The sequence below is a fragment of the Notamacropus eugenii genome, chromosome 1 (assembly GCF_028372415.1).
Source record: "Notamacropus eugenii isolate mMacEug1 chromosome 1, mMacEug1.pri_v2, whole genome shotgun sequence".
Classification (NCBI taxonomy): domain Eukaryota; kingdom Metazoa; phylum Chordata; class Mammalia; order Diprotodontia; family Macropodidae; genus Notamacropus; species Notamacropus eugenii.
Window position 1 is genome coordinate 528,674,615 of NC_092872.1, and position 20,619 is coordinate 528,695,233.

Genomic DNA, 20,619 nt, shown 5'->3' on the forward strand with positions numbered 1-20,619 from the left:
AAATAAATGAACAAGTTGTGGTATAAGATTATAATGTTGTGCTATAAGAAATGATAAGCAAGATGATTTCAGAAAAATTTGGAAAGATTCACATGAACTGATACAAAGTGAAGTGAGAACCAGAAGAACATTATACAAAGTAACAGCAATATTATGTGATGATCAACTCTAAATGATTCAGCTATCCTTAGCAATACAATGATCTAAGGCAATTCCAAAGGACTCATGATGAAAAATGCTATCCATCTCCAGAGAAGGACTTGATGGACTGATGGTGTCTGAATGCACACTATTTTTCACTTTATTTTTTTGTGGGTTTTTCTTTGTGTTTTCTTTTATGGCACGATTACTATGGAAATGTGTTTCACATGACTGCACATGTATAACCTATATCAAATTGTTCCCTCAGGGAGGAAAGAAGGGAGGAAGGGAGAGAATTCAGAACTAAAAATTTTTAAAAACAAATATTAAAGGGAAAAAACAAAATTAGAGGCTGAGTGCAACAAATCTTTGAACCTGAGGACTAAGCAGGCCCAAACATCAAGATCAAGACCCGTGATATCTGGAGCCTGGGGTTAACTATTGGTGAACGTTTAAAAATTAGTAAACAAAAATTCCTGGAACGAAAAACAAGTGTCTCCTAGGTTCCTAATTAGGGAAGGAAAGGAAATAAATATTTATATAGTGTCGACTATGTGCTAGGGGGCTATACAAATATTACTGCATTTTATTCTTACATGCCTGCAGAGGTAAGAGCTGTTATTATTCCCATTTTACAACTGAGGAAACTGAGGCAAACAAAGGATAAGTGACTTGCCATAGGGCACACAACAAGGAAGTATCTGAGGCTGAATTTCAATTTGGGTTTTCCTGGCTGCAGGCCTAGTACTCTATCCAATGCCCTACACCTAACTGCCTTTAGCTGATGGGAATTCATTAGTTCAGGAAACTGTTATGATATTAAAAATCTAAGTACCAAAGGAGAATCCTCTACATCTCTTTAACATCTCATCTAGTGGCATTTTTTCAGACTTCATTCTTAGACTCATTTGACCACCTTCTGACACTACAGTATCCACTCGAAAACTGTTCTCCTTCTTACCCCTAAACATAGATATATCTCCAGATTCAGTCTTCAGCTTTCTACTCTTTTTATGCTATCCTTTTTCTATCCCAAATCTCCTCCCCTGACTTCTCTGCAAACTCCAAATCTACAGTTCCAGCACAAACTTCATCCCTGAACTTCTGTCCCATAGTATTTGCAAAGTCTTTTGGAAATCTCAACCTGGAAGCTCCCATCATGACTTTGGGTTAAACTCTCAAAATTAGATCCTATTTTGATGGTCAGAAATAGGGATAACCAATTTTCCACTCACCAGAACTTGAAAGCTTTAGAACAACTTTTGAATCCTCCCCAGTTATTTCTCTCTTCCTACATTCAATCAATGTGGATCCTCTTTCCTCTCTTGGTTTCGGTGGTACTATTTATTCTCTTTTGGTTCTCCATGTTTAACCCATTTCTAAGGTTTCATTATCCTCCTCCCGCCTCCTCAGTATGGGTGTCCCCTCTTTTCTCTATAAACTCTCTGTGACCTTATTCATTTCCATATATTCAATGACCTACAAGCAAATTATCCCAAATATATATCTCCAGCCCCCATCTCTCCTTTTTGCTCCAATAGTCTGCATGACATCCATACCTGAATATTCTGTTGGTATTGATGTGTCAAGTCCAAGAGCTAATTAATCATCTCCTGCAACTTCCATACTTCCATTGAGAACATCATTTTCTTTGTCACTCAGACTAAAATTATCAGCTTTTACTACTATATTCCCTCAAAACCCACATTCGATTATTCAAATCCTTTAAATTCTACCTTTACATCTGCTCACAGACACAACCCCATATTTCCAATCCTATTGCCACCACATTTTTGAGGCCCCTATCACCACTCACCTGGAGTACTGTTAAGTCTTCCAACTGATCTACCTGCCAGACACCCCTTTCTCCGATCCAATCTTTATACAGCTGCCAAAGTAACCTTACTAAAAACAGGTTATTTCCCTGTTCAAAAATCTAGTTATTGCCTATTATAGGATAAAATATAAACCCCACAGTATCACAGAATCTCAGGGCTGAAAGGGACCCCGGAGACCCATATCTTTTCTGTAACTATCCAATCATGGGAATGGGTAGGTGTTTTATTCTGAGTTTGTCTTTCATTTTTCTGTGAACAAACTTCCAAGCCACAGAATGTTAAATCTATAAGGGACTATGTGGTCCACTCACTTTACAGGTATAAAAACTGAAGTTCAGACAAAAGCAGTATAATGTGGTAAATCAACACAGTAATGGACCTGGAGACAGGAAAACTTTGCTTCTATCCTGCTTCAGACGCTAACTCCTTTGGCTGGCATGTAAGACTAGCTTCAACCTACCTTTCACATTACTCCTACATATACTCAACATTACAGTCAAACTAGACTACAACTATTCCTCAGATTAACCAGTCTCCCACCTCACACATCAGAATCTTTTTGTTCCTTCAAGGTTCATGTTGGATGCCGCCTCCAATATGGAAGATTACCTAAACCAGGGGTGGGAAACCTGTGACCTCAACATCCTCAAGTAGAGCCCTTTAACTGAATCCAAACTTCACAGAACAAGTCCCCTTAACAAAAGAATTTGTTCTGTAAAACTTGTACTCAGTCAAAAGACCGAATCCCAAGACCTAAAAGGCCACAGGTTCCCTACCTGAATTCTCTTCAACTTAAAAGATCTTGTCCCTCAAATTTTTCTTTAACACTTTGAAATCCTTCTTTGCCCTATTATATTCTACTTCTATCATATATTTATCTGTATGTATGTCTTCTCCCACCCATCTACAACAGTAAATTTTAAGCTACTTGAGAAGGGATTGTATCATTATTATACACTGAATCACCAATGCATAATACATATATTTTTATTAAACATTTGTTGATTTTAATTCTTACTTTGTACCTCTTACATACTTCCCTCCTCCTTTCCATTTCCAATGTGACCACCTTTGTTTAGACATTTATCAGCTCCCACCAATATTGTTGCAATAGTTTAACTAGGCTTCCAATTTCCAGTCTCTCTAATCCATCCTATATATAATCAACAGATTAACCTTCCTAAAACAATGATTCAAAACACTTTCCCATCCCCTACCGATGGCTCCCTACTCATTAATATCATTCAAACACCTTAGACTATCTATCGTTCAAGGCCCTCCACAACCTAAAACCTACCTACCTCAACTCATCTTAATTTCCTATTCAAACTTTTCACTCATCATTTCCTTAACATGACCCAAGCATTCCAACCTCCTTTCTTTTGTTCCTAACTGGAATGCCCTCCCCCTTCTCTCTGATTCAAGTTATATTCTGCCTTAAAGGAGCAATTAAGTTCTTACCACTTCTAGTTGTATGATCCTGGACAAGTCATTTAACTTCTGTCCCCCTCAGTTTCTTCAAATGTTAAATAGAAATAAGCACTTACCTCCCAGTGCTGTAGTGAAAACCAAATGAGATAATTTATAAAGGGTTTGGCACACTGCCTGGTATATAGTAGGCACTTAATAAAAATCCCTGTTTTCTATATAGTTTTGTCTGACTGTTCAAGTTCTCTCTTCAAAATTTCCATAATACTCATTCTTTATATATGCAAGTAAGTGCTTATTTTAGCTTGTTTTATACTGTTATTCTTATTTTGTTTCTCTATGTGGAGGCAACTGGGGTTAAGTGACTTGCCCATGATCACACAGCTAGTAAGTGTCTGAGGCTGAATTTGAACTCGGATCCTCCTGACTCTAGTACCAGTGCTCTATCCACTTCAACGCCCCTGTATTGTTATTTTTAAAAAGTAAAAGTGCTATATAGGAAGCAGGCAGACAATAAATGAAAATCACTCTACCTCTGTATTTCCAGTCCTAGACCCAGACACTTTCTTTACACTACAGCACTATTACACTACTTACACTACTAAGACTATTTGCCCTTGGAATAAACATGGCAAAAACAAACAACCAACAACAAAACAGCAAGAGTCAGGGCTTCTCAGAAATCTACCAGAGAAGATCTACGACTATATTCTGTGTAGAAGAAAATAGTTACATTCCCTCAATCAAAATTCAAAAAGTTAGAGTATTTTCCCCATCAAACATTTCATCATAGATTTACCATTCCTGCATTTATCTAAATTTTTTTCTGAACATACTTGCATTTTCATTCTGAATTTCCCTTTCTGATAATACATTTTATAAGCTTACTACCTGATATAGCAGATCAGAAAGAAGGACTTCCTTACATTTGTACTAAGGCTGTCCTCTTTTAAACCTCAAAGGCTGTTTTCTTTCTGATATCAAGATTTAGTAAATAGTATTCATCCTAACCATAATGGAACACGCTAACGGCTGTTTGGGAGGACAGAAAAATTCTGAGGAAAAATATCTATTTTCCCAGGGTCTTTTTGTTGTTATTAAACCCACAATAACATCAATAATGCCCTAAAAATGTCAGATAAAAAACTTTTAAAATAATAAATATGTCTAATATAAGATATCTACCACACTAAATTATTTCTAAAGGATTTTTTGGTAAAACATTGCACAGTTATACAGTTAATGCATCTTTATCTGACCATGTACATTGATTAAACACCTTTTATCAAATGAGCTTGAAAACTTCCTACTTGTAAGCATAGAGGTAAAATGCAAGACGTCGTCAAGAAATTGCAAAGAATGTTGTCAGTCAATTTCTATTACTATGAATCTTAATTCTAAAGTCTTTGGACTCTGAAGATTCAAAAGTAAAAATGTAAATGATAATTAATTTTAAAAATAAAATAAAAATGTAAAGGATGATAGATCTACTATTGAAGAAGAATACACAAGCAACTTGAAATTGGAAAAGAGAACATGCTAGGAGAATAGAGAACATAAAATCATAGAGTTGGAAAGAACCTCACAGGCCATCAAGTCCAGTATAGACCCCAACAAGAATCTTCTCTACACCATATCAAAGAATTGATCACACAGCCATTGCACAAAGACCTCTAGTAAAAAGGAATATGCCATTTTCTGAGGTCGCCCATTCCAGGATAGTTGTAATTGCTAAGAAGTTTTTCTTTACATCAAGCCTAAATCTGCTTCCTTGCAACTTCTACCCATACTGAACATCTCTGAAACCACCAGGCTTTCATGACTAAAAAAGTAGTCATGAACACCAGGGCATAAAATATTTTGAGCCTACAATTCACAGGCTCCTCGTTCTGCCTGTCATTCAAGAAGAGAGCTCAGCTCAGACACCTCATTTCTCACCCAGACGGACTCCTTTGGGCCCTTACTGGCTTTTCTATCATACCCCAGGAAGCTAATTATTGGGATAACCTCATTATCATGCAAAATCCCTCTGCCTCTCTGATTAAAGATGAAGGAGAGATTTGAATTCAAATCTCCATGTAAGGAGAGAGCTAAGCTCAGATATCTCTTCTCATTTCTCACCTGGTTGCACTATTTTGGGACTTCACCACACACCCAAGTCAGATACCTTCTTCTCCTTTGATGGTCACATCACACTGTTGAGTCATGTTGATCTTGCAGTCCACTAAAACTCTCAGATCTTTTTCCACTCTATCCACTCACTATGCCAGATGTCCTCTGATTTTCAAACTGGCAAAATTAAAACATGCCAGATTCCATCAAAATCCTACCTTGAAGGGGCAGCTAGGTGGCACAATGGATAGAACACCAGCCCTAGAGTCAGGAGAAGCTGAGTTCAAATTCAGCCTCAGACACTTATTAACTGTGTGACCCTAGGCAAGTCACTTAACTCCAACTGCCTCAAAAAAAGAAAAAAATCCTATTTTGATGTTGCATTATGGGATGATTCTGAATTTCTGAAAGTTACAGTAGCAGAATACAAGAACTGAAAGATCCAGGAAGCCTCAGATATAGATCAGTGACAGACTATGTCTGAAGGTATCAACCTAGATATTTAAATGTAGAGGCTATCACCAGAAGGTTGGTCACTAAGATGGTTATGTTTTTGTCAACCCACGAAACAAGCAAAGTACAAAATACTCTTCATAATGCAACCTCTTTCCTCTTTGTAGTGATGACAGCAAAAAAAAAAAAAAAAAAAAGGTGGGGGAGGACCTAGAAGCTGTTAAGAACCAGTTTTTAGACCTTCTAAACAATTAATCTGAGAAATCTACCACTATTATTAATGATATAATTATACCAATTAAGGTGATAATTTTTAACAAATATTTGAATAACTATACGTTTAGTCTAGTAGACTTTTAGGTGTAGTAAATAAAACACATGTTTATAAGCAAACCAATTTACATGCAATAGTTTTATGGTTCCTAAAAAAAGAAATTACCTAAAGGAGAAAAAGAAAGCCTGCAAAAAAAGTTTAGAAAGGGACCACCAGTACACCTTGTAAGATAATGGTGAGGACACACACTCAATTGGGTATGGAAATCTACCTTACCCTGCAGGAAGGCAGGGGGGAAAGGGGATAGCAAAGAGAGGATAATAGAAGGGATGGCAGCTTGGGGAAAGGGGTAATCAGAAGCAAACACTATTGTGGGGGGACAGGTCAAGGGAGAGAATGGAGTAAATGGAGGGCAGGACAGGATAGAGGGAAATGTGGTTAGTCTTTTGCAACATGACTGTTATGGAAGTGTTTTGCATATATGATCTATATCAAATTGCTTGCTTTCTTGATGAGGATGGATGGGGAGGGAGATAGGGAGAGAATGTGGAAACTCAAAGCTTTAAAAATGAATGTTAAAAATTGTTTTTGCATGCAACTGGGAAATAAGATGTACAGGCAATGGAGCATAAAAATCTATCTTGCCCTCCAGGAAAATAGAGGGGAAGGAAAAGGGAAAAGGGGGGGTGAGAGAAGGGAGGGCAGATTGGTAGCAGAGGAGGCTGGGGTGCATGCTGTCCTAGGGGGGTGAGGAGAGGGATGGGGAGAAAATTTGGAATTCACAATCTTGTAGAAGTGAATGTTGAAAACTGAAAATAAATATATAATTAAAAAATAAAGCATTAAAAAAAAATTTTAAAAAAAAGATAATGGTGATGATATGGCCACAACTCATTCTTTCAACCCTAATTACGATAGCCTAGCAGTGCCCCATGGATGGTTAGCTCTCTTTCTGAGCCTAGAGGTCTTATAGCCATCACTGAGGGGAATAGTTACTATGAAAAAAAGGACCACTTTTCTCACCCTGCAATATTAATCTCTGACCAACTACTACCAATGGACATGTCAATCCAAGAGTACCAGGAGTTAGTTGCAGCCTCTCCTAGACCAGTGGTCCTGTTTCCAGACATCTCTCAGACATCATCCCCAGAAGCAAACCCTGTGATATGACCTGACATCTGCTTCAGTGAGCACTGAAGCTTCTTCAGGGGCCCTATCTCCGGAAGACCTGGAGAAGAAAGTTCTTGACACCGAAGTCCCTGACACTGTTAAAACATTCAATATCAGAAACAGATATGATTTTATCAATAGGAATGACATTTAAGAAGATGCAATACTAGTTATTTTACTACTGCACCCTAAGGACCATGAGAACTTTCCATCTGACTTGCAGCTGAAATCCCTTATATGTGCTGTTTCCATTAGAAAGTGAGTTCCTTACTCGAAGTTTTAGGAACAACTGTTGAGTATTGTTCTTGCATACAACTAGAAAATAAGAAATATAGGTAATGGGGTACAGAAATTTATCTTGCCCTATAGGGCAAAAGAGAAGAAGGGAATAAGGGAAGGGAGGGATGTTAGAAGGGAGGGCAGATTGGTTATAGGGGTAATTAGAATGCTTGGCGTTTTGGGGTGGGGGGAGGGGAGAAAATGGGGAGAAAACTTGGAATGCAAAATTTTGTGGAAATGAATGTTGAAAACTTAAATAAATAAAAAAAAGAGAGTTCCTTGAGAAGAACCATCTTACTTTTCTATCTCTATACCCAGTATTTAGCATGCAGTGTTTTGCACTTAGTAAGTACTTAAGATATACTTTTCATTCATTCACTCACTCAAATAACTACTTTGCACAGTGTTTAATAAATGCTTCTTCATTAATCTATTAACTTCGGCATGCAAATCACTAATATTAAGGACTTACAAATATAAATGACATGGTCTCTTGCCTACAAGAACCTGTCACTGCTTCTAAACAAAATGTTAAGAAGTTATGGTATCTGAATGTGATGGAGTAGTTTGTGTGCTATAAGAAATGATGAAGGTATGGTTTCAGAAAAATTTAGAAAGATTTATATGAACTGATGCAAAGTGAAGTGGACAGAGCCAAGATAACAATCTACACAGAAATAGCAATATTGTAAAGATAATCAACTAAGTAAAAGACTTGGTGACTTTGATCAACACAATGATCCCCCACAACTCCAAAAGACTCATGATATACTGTGCACCTCCAGATAGAGAACTGATGGATTCAGAGTGCAGACTGAAGCATATAGTTTTTCTTTTTTTTTCTTGACTCCTCAACCCCCCCACCATGGCAAATGTAGAAATGTTTTGCATACATGTTGTAAAGATGATCAATAGGGAATGACTTGGCTATTCTGATCAATAAAATGATCTACTTCCAAAGGACTTATGATGAAAAATGCTATCTATTTCTAGAGAGAGAACTGATAAGAGTCTGAGTGTAGATGGAAGTAAATTTTTTTCACTTTTTCTTTCCTTTTTTTTGTAACATGGCTAATATGGAAATAAGTTTTGCATGATTTTACATGTAATAATGTATTGTGTGACTTCATAATTTAATGTATATTGTATTTCCCGCCTTCTTCAGATGGGAAAAAGGGTGGAGGGAGATAATATGGAACTAAAAATTATTAAAATATTTTATTACTACATTTTAATATAAATGAATGAATAAATAAATAATGAAATGTTGAGAGGTCTTCCTTAGGACAACAGTGAGAATGGAAATGTTAAGATCACAAATGAAAGCCTGCAGAGCCAACCTCTGATGTAAATAGTTCATTAGGCAAGGAACTAGGTCCCTCTAATGAGATGCCACCATGTCTTCAATCCAATCCAGTCACTTTTCCCCTTATGCCTCAGCTCACCCAACCATTCTTAAAAGTGACCATTATAAGCTCCTTGGAAAAACTTCTCATATTTTGGGAGTCTTCTTCAGACTTGCATGTTTTCCAGAAACTGAAGCTATGAGCCCTGAACACACCATCTGCACTGTCTTCCTATTACCTGTGGTTCTAGCCCAGCTATCTTCTAGTCCCTACCTCTGCCTCTCACCTTCACCAAGCAACACTTTTGACTCTTCAATCCAAAATGTTATTTAAACATGAAACATGGCAATTTCGAATGACAATAGCATATATATTTCAGTAAGTGTTAAATATTCAACAGGTCACAGAAGGCTGGAGATGGCATTGAGTCAAAGTTTATAGAAGCAGCTAGGTGGGCCAACAGAGACAGCAACAGATTCAGAGTTAGGAAGACCTGAGTTCAAATTCAGTCCAAGGCACTTACTTAATTGTGTGACCCTGGGAAAGTCACTTAATCACTGCCTGCCTCAGTTTCCCCAAGCATAAAATGGGGATAATAAGAACCTCTTCCACCCAGGGTTGTTGTGAGGATCAAATGGGATAATATCTGTAAAGCACTTGGTACAAAGTAGCATCTAGATGCCCTCTTTCCTTCCTTTTCCCTCTCCTTCCCAGAGGATCTTTTATAGGTTACAAGATTATAGGTTTTACATGTCTAGTAAAAGCAAATAAAATCATTCATTAAATAGGAATCAAAGTTCAGTTGAAAGGTTCTACTTAGCAGTGACATTTAAGTTTGGTTCTATATAGTTGTGCCTCTACAAACAACATGTTTGTTAAAAGTAGCATATGGAAATGGGAGATAACAGACCTGGGATCTGTCTCTCTGCAAATTTGTGCACACAAATCTAAGCCCTTCAGGACCTCTAAAAGTACTAAGTCTTGAGAAGATAACTGAACAGAGAGAACTGTGAGAGGCAAGGAAAGGACTAAGAGTGCAAATAAATTTGTTCAGAATGTCTCCGATGTATAAGATTCCAAATACAGCCTTCAATGGTCTCAAAGATAATGAGGAAATGGTATAGTAAAAAGAAAAGGTCTCTTAAAACTTGAAATACCCATCTCTCTTTGAAATATGAGGAATATGGGAATATATCTATATGGGTTATAAAAACCAAAAATGCACTGCTGTATTTTAAAAGTTGATTTGATTCTTCCAGACTAATTAACTAAATTGAATGCACTCTAGGTAAAGAGTGGGTTAGAGTGTGGTTCAGCAAAAGTAGGTACTGCTCTTAATTACCAGGGGATTAGATCGCAAATCTAAAAACTTTAGCTTCCAATGCCAATCCAAGAGACTCCTTTAGTTATCCACAACATCCCTTTTGCTATCACATATGAATGTCACAATATTAGAAACTGTTGTTTTTACTGTTCAGTTATGTCCAACTCTCCATGACCTCATGAACCATAGCATGCCAATACTATCCATGGGGTGTTTTTGGCAAAGATACTGGTTTGCCATTTCCTTCTCCAGCGAATTAAGGAAAACAGAGGTTAAGTGACTTACGTGTGCAGAGTCACACAGCTAGTAAATGTCTGAGGCTGGATTTGAACTCAGTTATTTCTTACTCCAGGCCCAGCATTCTATCCACTCAGCCATCGAGTTGCCTATTAGGTACCTAAAATTTTTCCACCATTAGGACTCACACATTTTTATATCAAATCCTATAACCCACTGCACATCTGAAATTAACTCTTGCACCAAGATTAATGGTTCAACTACTCCAAATCTTCCATTCTAAGTACAAAGTGTTCTCAGTGCAAAAGAAATTCTGTTGAACCTTTTATGATACAGAATCAGAGCATTTTGAGCATCATTTCTAGGAAATCCCAAAGATAGCCAGTCTATAATTTTACTAGAAGGCACAATGTCCTTCAATCAAGACCACACCAACTTTAGTTTATCACATCATAAAAAACTTTTAGCCAAAAAAATCCTAGAGCAATTGGAATATATTCCCACCTTATTACAACAGACCGCTATAACCGTAATAAAAGCCCTCAAAATGCTTTGAAAAAAATTAGGCATGTGATAACAAGCCCCAAAATCATCCACTCTGAGTGATCACAAAGTCTTACCAAACCTATATAAGTGCTTGACAGATACTTTACACTGCAGAGAATAAAAAGGAGAAATATTTTGCTCATTTTCACTGAGCTAACGAAGAGACAACTTCAGCGTTGTCAGAAAATTTCTAAAACTGTCTTTCAATGACTTTTGTCCATTGTAAGTTGTACTTAAGGCCACTTCTTTAAAAAAATTCTCGTACAAAACTATTCCATCTCAGTTTTAAAGGGAGCCCGAAACCTGCAAAGAAAATATCACATCTGTCATATGTATATTGCATCTCCTCAAGTCAAACTAGATCCCAGGCTACTCTTTCTCCTATCAGCCAGTTATTACCATGGCCCTGACTAAAAAACTAGGCTCATGTAGTGTTCTAAGATTCTTTTAATTTATTCTTTTTCAGTCACTAAAATTAGTTAATTCAACAAACATTTATTAAGTACCTACTCTATGCACTGCATTGTAAATTGGAGAGACAAAGATGAAAAAAAGTAGTTTCTGCCTTCAAGAAGATCACAATGCTATCAGATGAGAAACTAAGGTACAGGGTACATAAAAGGCAGATTTATGAGCCTCAAGCCCAGATACACCATTCCTCAAAGTCTAGAAAAGTTCTTCCTTTCTTCATTTCATCCAAATCTCTCAAAGTTAAGGTTCTGGAGCATGAAGTACTTTGCACTAGAATGCAGAGGCCTCCTAACTCCCAGGGCATTGCTCTAACATGCCACTGTCTCTCCCAAAACTAAGTCCAATGCTTTCTGGCTGGTCAGACTTTTTAAGGCCTCAGTCAAGTAATTTTCCACAGCCAATTGTTTTAAACACTTTCTATTCATCTGCTGGTAGGCCCTGATGTATCTTTTCTTAAGTCGGGTTAAACTAAGACATCCATTCAACCCAACAGTTCTAAAACTTTATCTTGTTATTATAAGACATGTATTAAGAACTTCTCTAACCCCATCACATCTCCACCAAAAAATATACAAGTCCTTAAAGATCTTATCAATTCAAAAACATAGATCTGGAGCTTTATAGCTTTTTCTTCCCTTAGTTCTGCAGACTTTAAAGGCTGGGGGAAAAAAGTCAGTTCAATTACACAGCCCATACCTATCCAAGGCTCCTTCTCCCCAAGTCCACAGCTTCTGTTTTAGAAGGTCACAAACCTGTTTTAAAAAATCACTGCATCACAAATAACACAGATATCTACAGAGACATTAGAAAGATAAAGGATTCCTGGCTCAAGAACCACTAGAAGAAGAAAGGATGTAAAAGAACCTAAAAGATACAGACTCACCATTAAAACTAGCTTTTAACACCAAAGGTCAAGACATTCAGAGCTATCTTTGAAAGCAATATCTATCCAATGATCTTTAGTCCATCAGAAGTTGCAAAATTTAAGCTTACCCATCCATCCACTCCCTACCTCCCAACCCGCTACCCCTCTCCCCAACCATCACCACCAAATTCACACTCTGCTCCCACACACCTCAACCAGCTTGGTCTCAGGGTCCCTCCAAAGCATGATGAGACAAGGGAGGGGGAACTCCCTGTTTGTTGTGTCTGGATTACACCTCCTCAGTCAAGGCACCTTGGTACCACAGTGAAAGAGGCTAGAGAAAGGCAGGGAGAATAAAATGTGAAGGTGAATGTGACAGTTGCCACCCCTGACTCAAGAGAAAAAGGTACAGTAAGTAGCACATTCTGATATGCTGGACCTATGCAACAAGGATTTACCAAATGTTGTAAAAGTTTATTAGGATAATAAACTTCCCAAATCTAAACCAGCAGGACCAAACAGGTTAAGTAAGGGACTTTTATTAATGGGAAGTGTTAAGCCATGGAGATTTAAGCCTTAAAGTATAAAAAATGTAAAATTCTTCTTAGCAATAATGTACTAGGGTCTTACAGAGTATCTATTCAATACAGAAGATAATTTAGGAAGAGTTTCATGAAAGATATCCAGGCATGTGAAGAGGGAGAGATCTTTTTTTTTTAAAGCACATTAGAAAATTCAAACACCTTTAGCAGTCAATCTCTCAGAGGGAAAATTTAGATCATGGGCCGCTAAAAATCACTGCATGATACGCAGACCTTTGTTGATCAGCCTGTCTATACTCATGGGCAAAATGAAAAGGTCTAGTAGGAATACTGAACAATGTTGGCTGAATGGGACAAATAAATGGAATAAGCGGATCTAGATCCAGACAATTAAGTTAAAATAAGAAACTATAAATATTATTGCCAAAGAATGGCAGCAACTAAAATAGAAAGAAAAGCTGAAGAAACAGACCATTTCACATATTTAACACGGAGAGAAAATGTATGGAATGAGGAAACCTGAAGAAAAAATCCTGCCATATTGCATATACGTTCCAAACAAATTATAAGACCATAACAAAGACTCTCAATGGAAAAATTGTAGAAATGAAAGGAACCTCCCCAAATCACCCAATCCACATCTCCCTTAAGGTAATAGGGCTGACCTTTAAACCATGCTAAAGTTCCAACCTGTACATCCACCATTCCTACTACACTGCGTATTGTGGGGAATTACACAAAAATGCAGACACTGTCCCTGACCTTAAGAAACTTTATAATATTATTGGGGGAGAGAAACAGTACAAAGATGCCACCCATTCAGTCCTCTTCAGCAACCTGGTCACACAATTTATCACGGCTGTTGGTTGTAACAGACAAAAGAGACTGATTATTCAGCTACAGAACTTGAACCTAAAAACGAAACTGTTTAATTCCATGCTGCCATTCTGGAGCTAAATCAAGGGGAAGGGGTGGGGCAGAGAGAATCCCCAAGAGTAATACCTACAGAGCAAGCCTTGACAGATAAAACACCGGTTTTAATCCCTACTGCCTTAATCCATTGTCTCACTCCAGTCTTTCTTCTGGACATATTCCCCTCTTCTCCCATTCACTCACACACCCCTCTCTTTTTGACCTAGGAGATAAGTCATTAAGGAAGACAGAAGTGCTAAAGAGCATCTATCTCTGTCCTCTTTATTTTTTTTAGTACTAATACCTGATACCCTTCCCTGCATTTTCAAACATAACTCCAACTAAACAACTTTTTCTTGGCTATGTCCATTCTCCTAAAAGGAGTAAAAAAGGATTCCTTACAAAAATACAAGAGAAGAAACTGTTCAAGTAAAAGTCACAGAAAAGAAAGTTGACGAAAGCAATTAAAGTTTGTTAAAAAAAAAAAAAAGGCACAGATGACAGCAAGCAAACGCACTACAGGCAGCTGGCCACTTCAAAGTTAGCAGCTGACCACGACAATGCTAATTTTTGAGAAGTTTAAGAAGAAACACTGAGCTGGAATGAAAGAGATCCAAGACAGTTAACTTGAGTATGTTAAAAGACTAAAAAAAATGATCTCTTTCCCAAGGTTCACTCTTAATGACAGATTCTGGAAGGCCAGCTTGGGGCCTTGGAATTAACCCCATACAGTGCCAAGCAACAGCAACTTGGGAGTTTGAAAGATCCAAAGCAGAACGCCTGCTCAGCATTCCACTTAGGCGGCCTCCCCACCCAAACGAGGCCTTCCCATTCGGTGTGGACGTACACACACACACTACATGTCAAAACCGTCGGGGGGGGGGGGGGGGGCTCCTTTTCCTCCCTTCCCTTTAACCCTCCAGGGAGGCCAGGCGGCAGACAAGGGCTGATAACACCCGAGTTCACGCGGCTCACGTCCAAAGCGCGGGCGAGCGGCCCGCGAAACCCGGGAGGGACGGGAGCCGGCTGGGGGGCGGGGGGAGACCTGAGGCGCGCCTCCGTGGAGCCCAGGGTCTGCCCGCTCCGAGCTCAGGGGCCCCAGAACGTGCCTCTTCTACTCCACGTGAGGTCAGCACCCGCACGCCGCCTCCCAGCTCCCAGCGGTTGCCCGGCCGGCGGGGTCTGCCTCCTTCCCGCAATTACCTCCATCGAGACGCGCCAGCCTTGCATGGCCGAGAAGCCGTAGGGCAGCGGCAGGCGCGGGGTGCCGTGTCCCCCAGGGCCCGCGGTGCCCTCCCCATCCCCAGAGCTCTTCACCGTGTTAGGCTGGGACAGATACGCGCCCATCGCGACGTCTGAAGGCCCGGCAGATGGGCAGGGCGGGCGAGAGAAGCCGTGACCCGTCCCGGCGCAAGAGCTCCGGGGGCACGCGCCGCAGGGAGCGGACAGAAAGGAAGGCGTGGCCAAGGCGACGTGCCGGCGAGAGGCGCGAAGCCTGAGAGGGAGGACGACGACCGAGGGCTGGAGGAGGCGGCGGCCGCGGTAACGGGACCGAGGGATCTAAGGGGGAGCGGAACCGGAAATAGCGCCAGGAGGAGACCCCGCCCGGCCAGATGGGGCGGTGCTTAAGAGTCATTTCCTTAGCAACTGTGCCCCGCTCCCCCGCCAGGGACAACAGCCCCGCCAACGGAATTTCCCGCGAGACTCAGCCTTCTGGCCACGCCCTCCAACGGCTGCTGGGTCCCAAGAGGCGGGGCCCAGGCGAGCTGTAGGCCCGGGCTCCGGCTGACGAGAGGCCGCTGGGCGGAGCCGTGGGCCGCGGCCGCTTCCGGCCCAGGCTCTGCCCGCGCTTCTCTCCTCGCTTGTTTTTCCCACCTTTCTCCCTTTCTCCCTCTCTCCCATACGGACCATAGTCCGACTGATCGCAAGACTCACTTCCGCTTAACTTTGGCAATGTAAACTCCCCGAGGGCAGTTTCCGCCTTTTTCTTGTGGGGGGGGGCGGGGGGAGGGTCTTTGTCTCTTTACCCCACCGTCCCGCGTTTAGCACTGTGCTAGGCACCTGGCAGGCATAGGAAGTGAAGTAAATTCAAGATTTTATATTAACCGCTTTGCTTCACCTGAAGAGGAAAGCCGGAAGATCCGAGTTCGAGTCTCATTCCTCACACAGCCCGGCTTCGTAACCCTGGACGAGTAACCCCTCGAAGACGGGGGTCTTTCACCTAAGATCCAAACAGCTCCACGAATAGATTGCAGGGGCTCCTTGAACTTGCATAGAAAAAAATGTTTTTTACTAACCTTTGGTGTTTACCTTTGAAATCCTATATATTTTATTTTAGGCGCTTAAAAAACATCCTGAGAAGGGGCTGCAACAGACCGCCAAGAGAGTCAACAATGGTAAAGATTATGCGCTTAAGATGATAAAAGCCAAAAGAGTTGCGGATCTGCTGTGGTGGAAGTGTCCTGTTCTGGGTTTCCCTGCGTTCGTGAAACCTCGAGGGGGAGGGAGAGGGAGAAAAGGGAAGATTTAGGGAAGTGACTGTAGAAAACTGAGAACAAATAAATCAATGAAAAAAAGGAAATCTCTAGCCCAGGCCACGGCACATATAGGAAACTGAGACTCTGAAGGCGTGCAGAGCTCAGAGGGAGGAGAGGAGTGAGGGAGAAAAAAATGGAAACAGACAAGGAAGAAGAAATTGACCAGAAAGTGAGTCAGGACGAAAGGAAGGAGAGTAAGAAATGATATCACTGATAAAGGAAGTGAAGACCAGAAGGAGAGACTATGGAAAGACAGATAATGCTGAGAGATGGGAAGGAGCTGTGACACACTAAGACTCTGGGGAAGGTCTTTGAAGTCAGGAATACTAATCATAGTAAATTAACTCTTCTGTGCAGCAGCTGGGTAGTGCCCTGAAATCAAGAAGACCTGAGTTCCAATTCTAGCCCAGACATTTTATATCTGTGGTGCAGTAGATAGAAGGATGGGCCTGAAATGGAAAATACTCATCTCTCAAAGTTCAAATCTATGCGACCCTGTCTTCAACCCTATTGGCCTCAGTTCCTCATCTGGAGCAAAGAAAACTGCAAATGGGATATGGAAGAAATGGACACAAACAGACTGACCCATGGGCAGATCATTTTAACCTCTGTTCTACTTTAGTTTCCTTCTCTGAAAATGAGTTTAATTTTTTAAAAAACTTGCAATATAAAAGCTATTATGATGTGACCCGTACCCCAGAACTTTAAGCTCTGGGCTGACAGGTTAAGTATCCTTTCCATGATAAGTGGGTGGGAGAGAGTGAATCCCAGGGACATGAGGCAGGCCAGCTCCTTAGTCTCAGCTCAAAGTGTAGGGTAAAAAGGCAGGATGTCCCTGTTAATGTTACCTTCTCAACCCTATCTCCTTCCCAGGCTAGGGAAGTAGGCACAATTGCCTAAAAGGTTCTGCTTAATCCTAGACAACAGCTTATAGTTTAGCAGAGATGTCAAAATTCACAAGTTCTGCCAAAATCACATTAAAATGTAATTGGGAGATGTTTAACAAAAAAATAAAAATACAACATCAATAATGTTAATTTGCGGTTTTCTAAATCCGTATGATGCCCTCAGGCATCCTTTTCTATTTGAGTTTGACCCTACTCTAAGTTCTCAAACTGTAGACCCATGGGGTCTCTGTTCCCTTTCAGGGGATCTTCAAGGTCAAAACTGTTTACATAATACTACTATTAAATATGTTTCTCCCTTTTCCAACTACATATCTGTGTGAGACTGAATTTCCTTCATATACTTCAAAACAACATATTACAACAGACTGAATGCAGAAGCAAATATGAGAATCCAGTTTTCTTCTGTTAAGGCAGAGGTTAGATTTGAAAGAACATGTAAAACAATGCAATTCTAACTATTTTTTGTTTATGGAAATTTATTTTATATTAACATGTAATGTATTATTTTAATAAACATTTTAATATTTGATATTTTAACAATTTATCCATTTTCATTTCAAATATGGTAAATATTGGTGGATAGAATCTACATAAAAGCTCTTTGGGGTCCTCAATAATTTTTTAAAGTGTAAAACAGTCCTGAAACCAAAAGGTTTAGATTCAGATATCAGTAAACACTAGAGAGAAAGAAAGACATATAGAAAGGGGAACAGTACAGTTTTTATTAGCAATACTCACAGGTTGGGAAGTCATGGGGTTGTCTATATGAGATGTTTCTGAAACTGGGCTCTAGTACAGTTAACCTGGAAGACCCCTGTTACGTATCTTGTTTTAACTAGGTCAAGCAGAGCTTTGAATTTGTCTGAGAGAGATAGATAAGGACTCAGAGGACTACAGGTGGGGTGTGATTGCTTGCCTTGAGGCCTTTCAGTCTACTTAAGATGAATTAGTATTCTGGAGATTGGCATCCAAGGGTGTAGATAACCAAGGGTGCTCACAAATGTGTATTTAGTACTCTGGGATTTACTATTCCAGAACTAGGCCAGCTACCTTTCCCCTTCAGAGTTCTAGGGGTACCCCCTGAGGGTTTGGACGGTTTCTTCACTATCCCAGCCCTACCTCTCTGCCAGTCTTGGGAAGGAGGTACAGCAGCCTGGAAACTTGAACCTCCATTCTAAGTGTATACCAACTTGGTATCTGAGGAAAATGGGTTCAGATTTAGTGCAGTTTCTACATAGCATTGGTCACACCAAATGTGGCATCACTGCCAAAATTGAAGTCTCATTTCAACTAACTTGGAGCAAAAGAGATATGGAGTGATGATTCTGAAGGTCACTACTCACTCTTTTTCAAGCTGACTGCAAAATTCAGAATGGACTCAACTCCCAGACTCCTAGACCTTGAATGGCTCACTCTCTTGACCTTTTGAAACTCAAAAGGTTGGGACCCCTAAATTAATCTTCACCACCTAAAATTAAATGTTATCTCAGAGGGAGAGGGCTCTGTCTCTCTTCTCTCACTGGAGCACCAATAGCCAGGAAGAAGTGAACCAAAGAGGTCAAACCAAGAGCAAGGAAGGACTGACTAATGCCTTTTCAAAGATGCTCTTTTCCTTCCCCTATCCCAGTTCTGGTTCTACAGTCACAGCCAAACAAATGACTCTTTCTCTTGATGTGGTTAGCAGACCAGAACCAGTTACAGAACATCTATACATGCTATAGTCTCTCCAAGCCACTTCCATTATACTTCATCAACATTCTCCAAGAAGTAGGCACCCCAGCCTCTTCCATGTGGGGAACTGCATAAACAGCACTTCTCTCATGGCCAGTCTCCCCTTACACATACACTAGTACTAGGTCCAATCTTAAAGGCCACTTTCAAAATTTTTTTGACTCACAGAATTCCAGCTAAGATATTTAAAATCCTAAAAGATGATGCTGTTTGAGTGTTTGTTGCACTCAATATGCCAGCAAATCTGGAAAATTCAACAGTGACCACTGACTTAGAAAAGGTCAATTTCCATCCCAGTCCTAAAGAAGGGCAACACCAAAGAATGTTGAAATTACCAAACAATTGCATTCCTTTTACATGCCAGCAAGGTTGTGCTTAAGATTCTAAAAGCTAGGCTTCAGCAATATGTGAACTGAGAATTACCAGAAGAGCAGGCTGGTTTTCAAAGACACAGAACTAGAGACCAAATTGCCAACATTGTCTGGATTATTGAGAAAACAAGAGAGTTCCAGAAAAAAAACATCTACTTTGTTTGGATCACAACAAAATGTGGCAAGTCCTCAAAGAGATGAAAGTACCAAATCATCTTATTTGTCTCCTGAGGAACTTGTACATGGGTCAAGAAGCAACAGTTAGAACTAAATATGGAACAACTAATTTGTTCAAGACTGGAAAATAATTACAACAAAACTGTATGTTGTCACTATTTCATTTATATGCAGAGTACCCTGTGCTAACTGCCAGACTGAATGAATCAAAAGCTGGAATTAAGATTGTGGTGAAAAACATCCACAATATCAGTTATGCAGATAATAGCACTTTGATGGCAGAAAAAAGAAGAATTAAGAATCTCTTTATAAGGGTGAAAGAGGGGAGTGTAAAAACTAGCTTCAAGCTTAATATTTAAAAAAAAAGCTAAAATCATTGCATCTGTCCCCATTACTTCCTGGCAAATTGAGGGAAAAGAAGTGGAAACGCTGTCAGATTTTATATTCTTGGGCTCAAAGATCACTGCAGATGGTGACTGCAGCCATGAAATTAAAAATACTTGCTTTTTGGAACCAAAGCTATGGGAAATCTGAACAGAATGCTAACACTCAGAGACTTCACCTTGCCAACAAAGCTTCGTATAGTGAAAGCTATGGTTTTCCTCTGGTTCTAATAGATCTAGGCAATTTTCATTTATGATTTCTTGACATATAGAATTCATTGGTTTTCAGGGAGTCCAATGACTCTCCTTGACTTATTTTCCAGGTCAGCTGTTTTTGATAGAAGATTTTATATTTTCTTCTATTTGATTTGTCCTAATATTTCTTACTGCGTCATAGAGTTCACTCCTTTCCTCTCTGGTCTCTGCCCCTGACTCTTTGAACTTCCTTCTTCATCATGATGCAGCAATCTATTCCCTTCTTCAGACTGGTCATTCTTCCCAGAATTTTCATTTTGTTGTTGTTGTTGTTTATCCTTCATTTTTAAATATAATTAATTTTTAGTTTTCAACAATC

The 20,619-nt window shown here is 39.8% G+C and overlaps 1 protein-coding gene across 3 annotated transcripts in view; it reads right to left on the minus strand.

The window, feature by feature from the left end:
- PPM1G (protein phosphatase, Mg2+/Mn2+ dependent 1G) overlaps window positions 1–16,769 on the minus strand; it is a 30,574-nt gene extending 13,805 nt beyond the window's left edge. Inside the window, exon 1 of one of the 3 annotated variants that reach the window (XM_072634028.1) lies at window positions 16,058–16,769. In XM_072634028.1, the coding sequence (XP_072490129.1) occupies window positions 16,058–16,096 (39 nt within the window). In that variant the 5' untranslated portion in view covers window positions 16,097–16,769. Of the gene's footprint in view, window positions 1–12,694; window positions 12,814–15,141; window positions 15,590–16,057 lie in introns of those variants that run through there. The other 2 variants (XM_072634027.1, XM_072634029.1) reach the window with 2 other exon arrangements.
- Window positions 16,770–20,619: the final 3,850 nt, after the last annotated feature.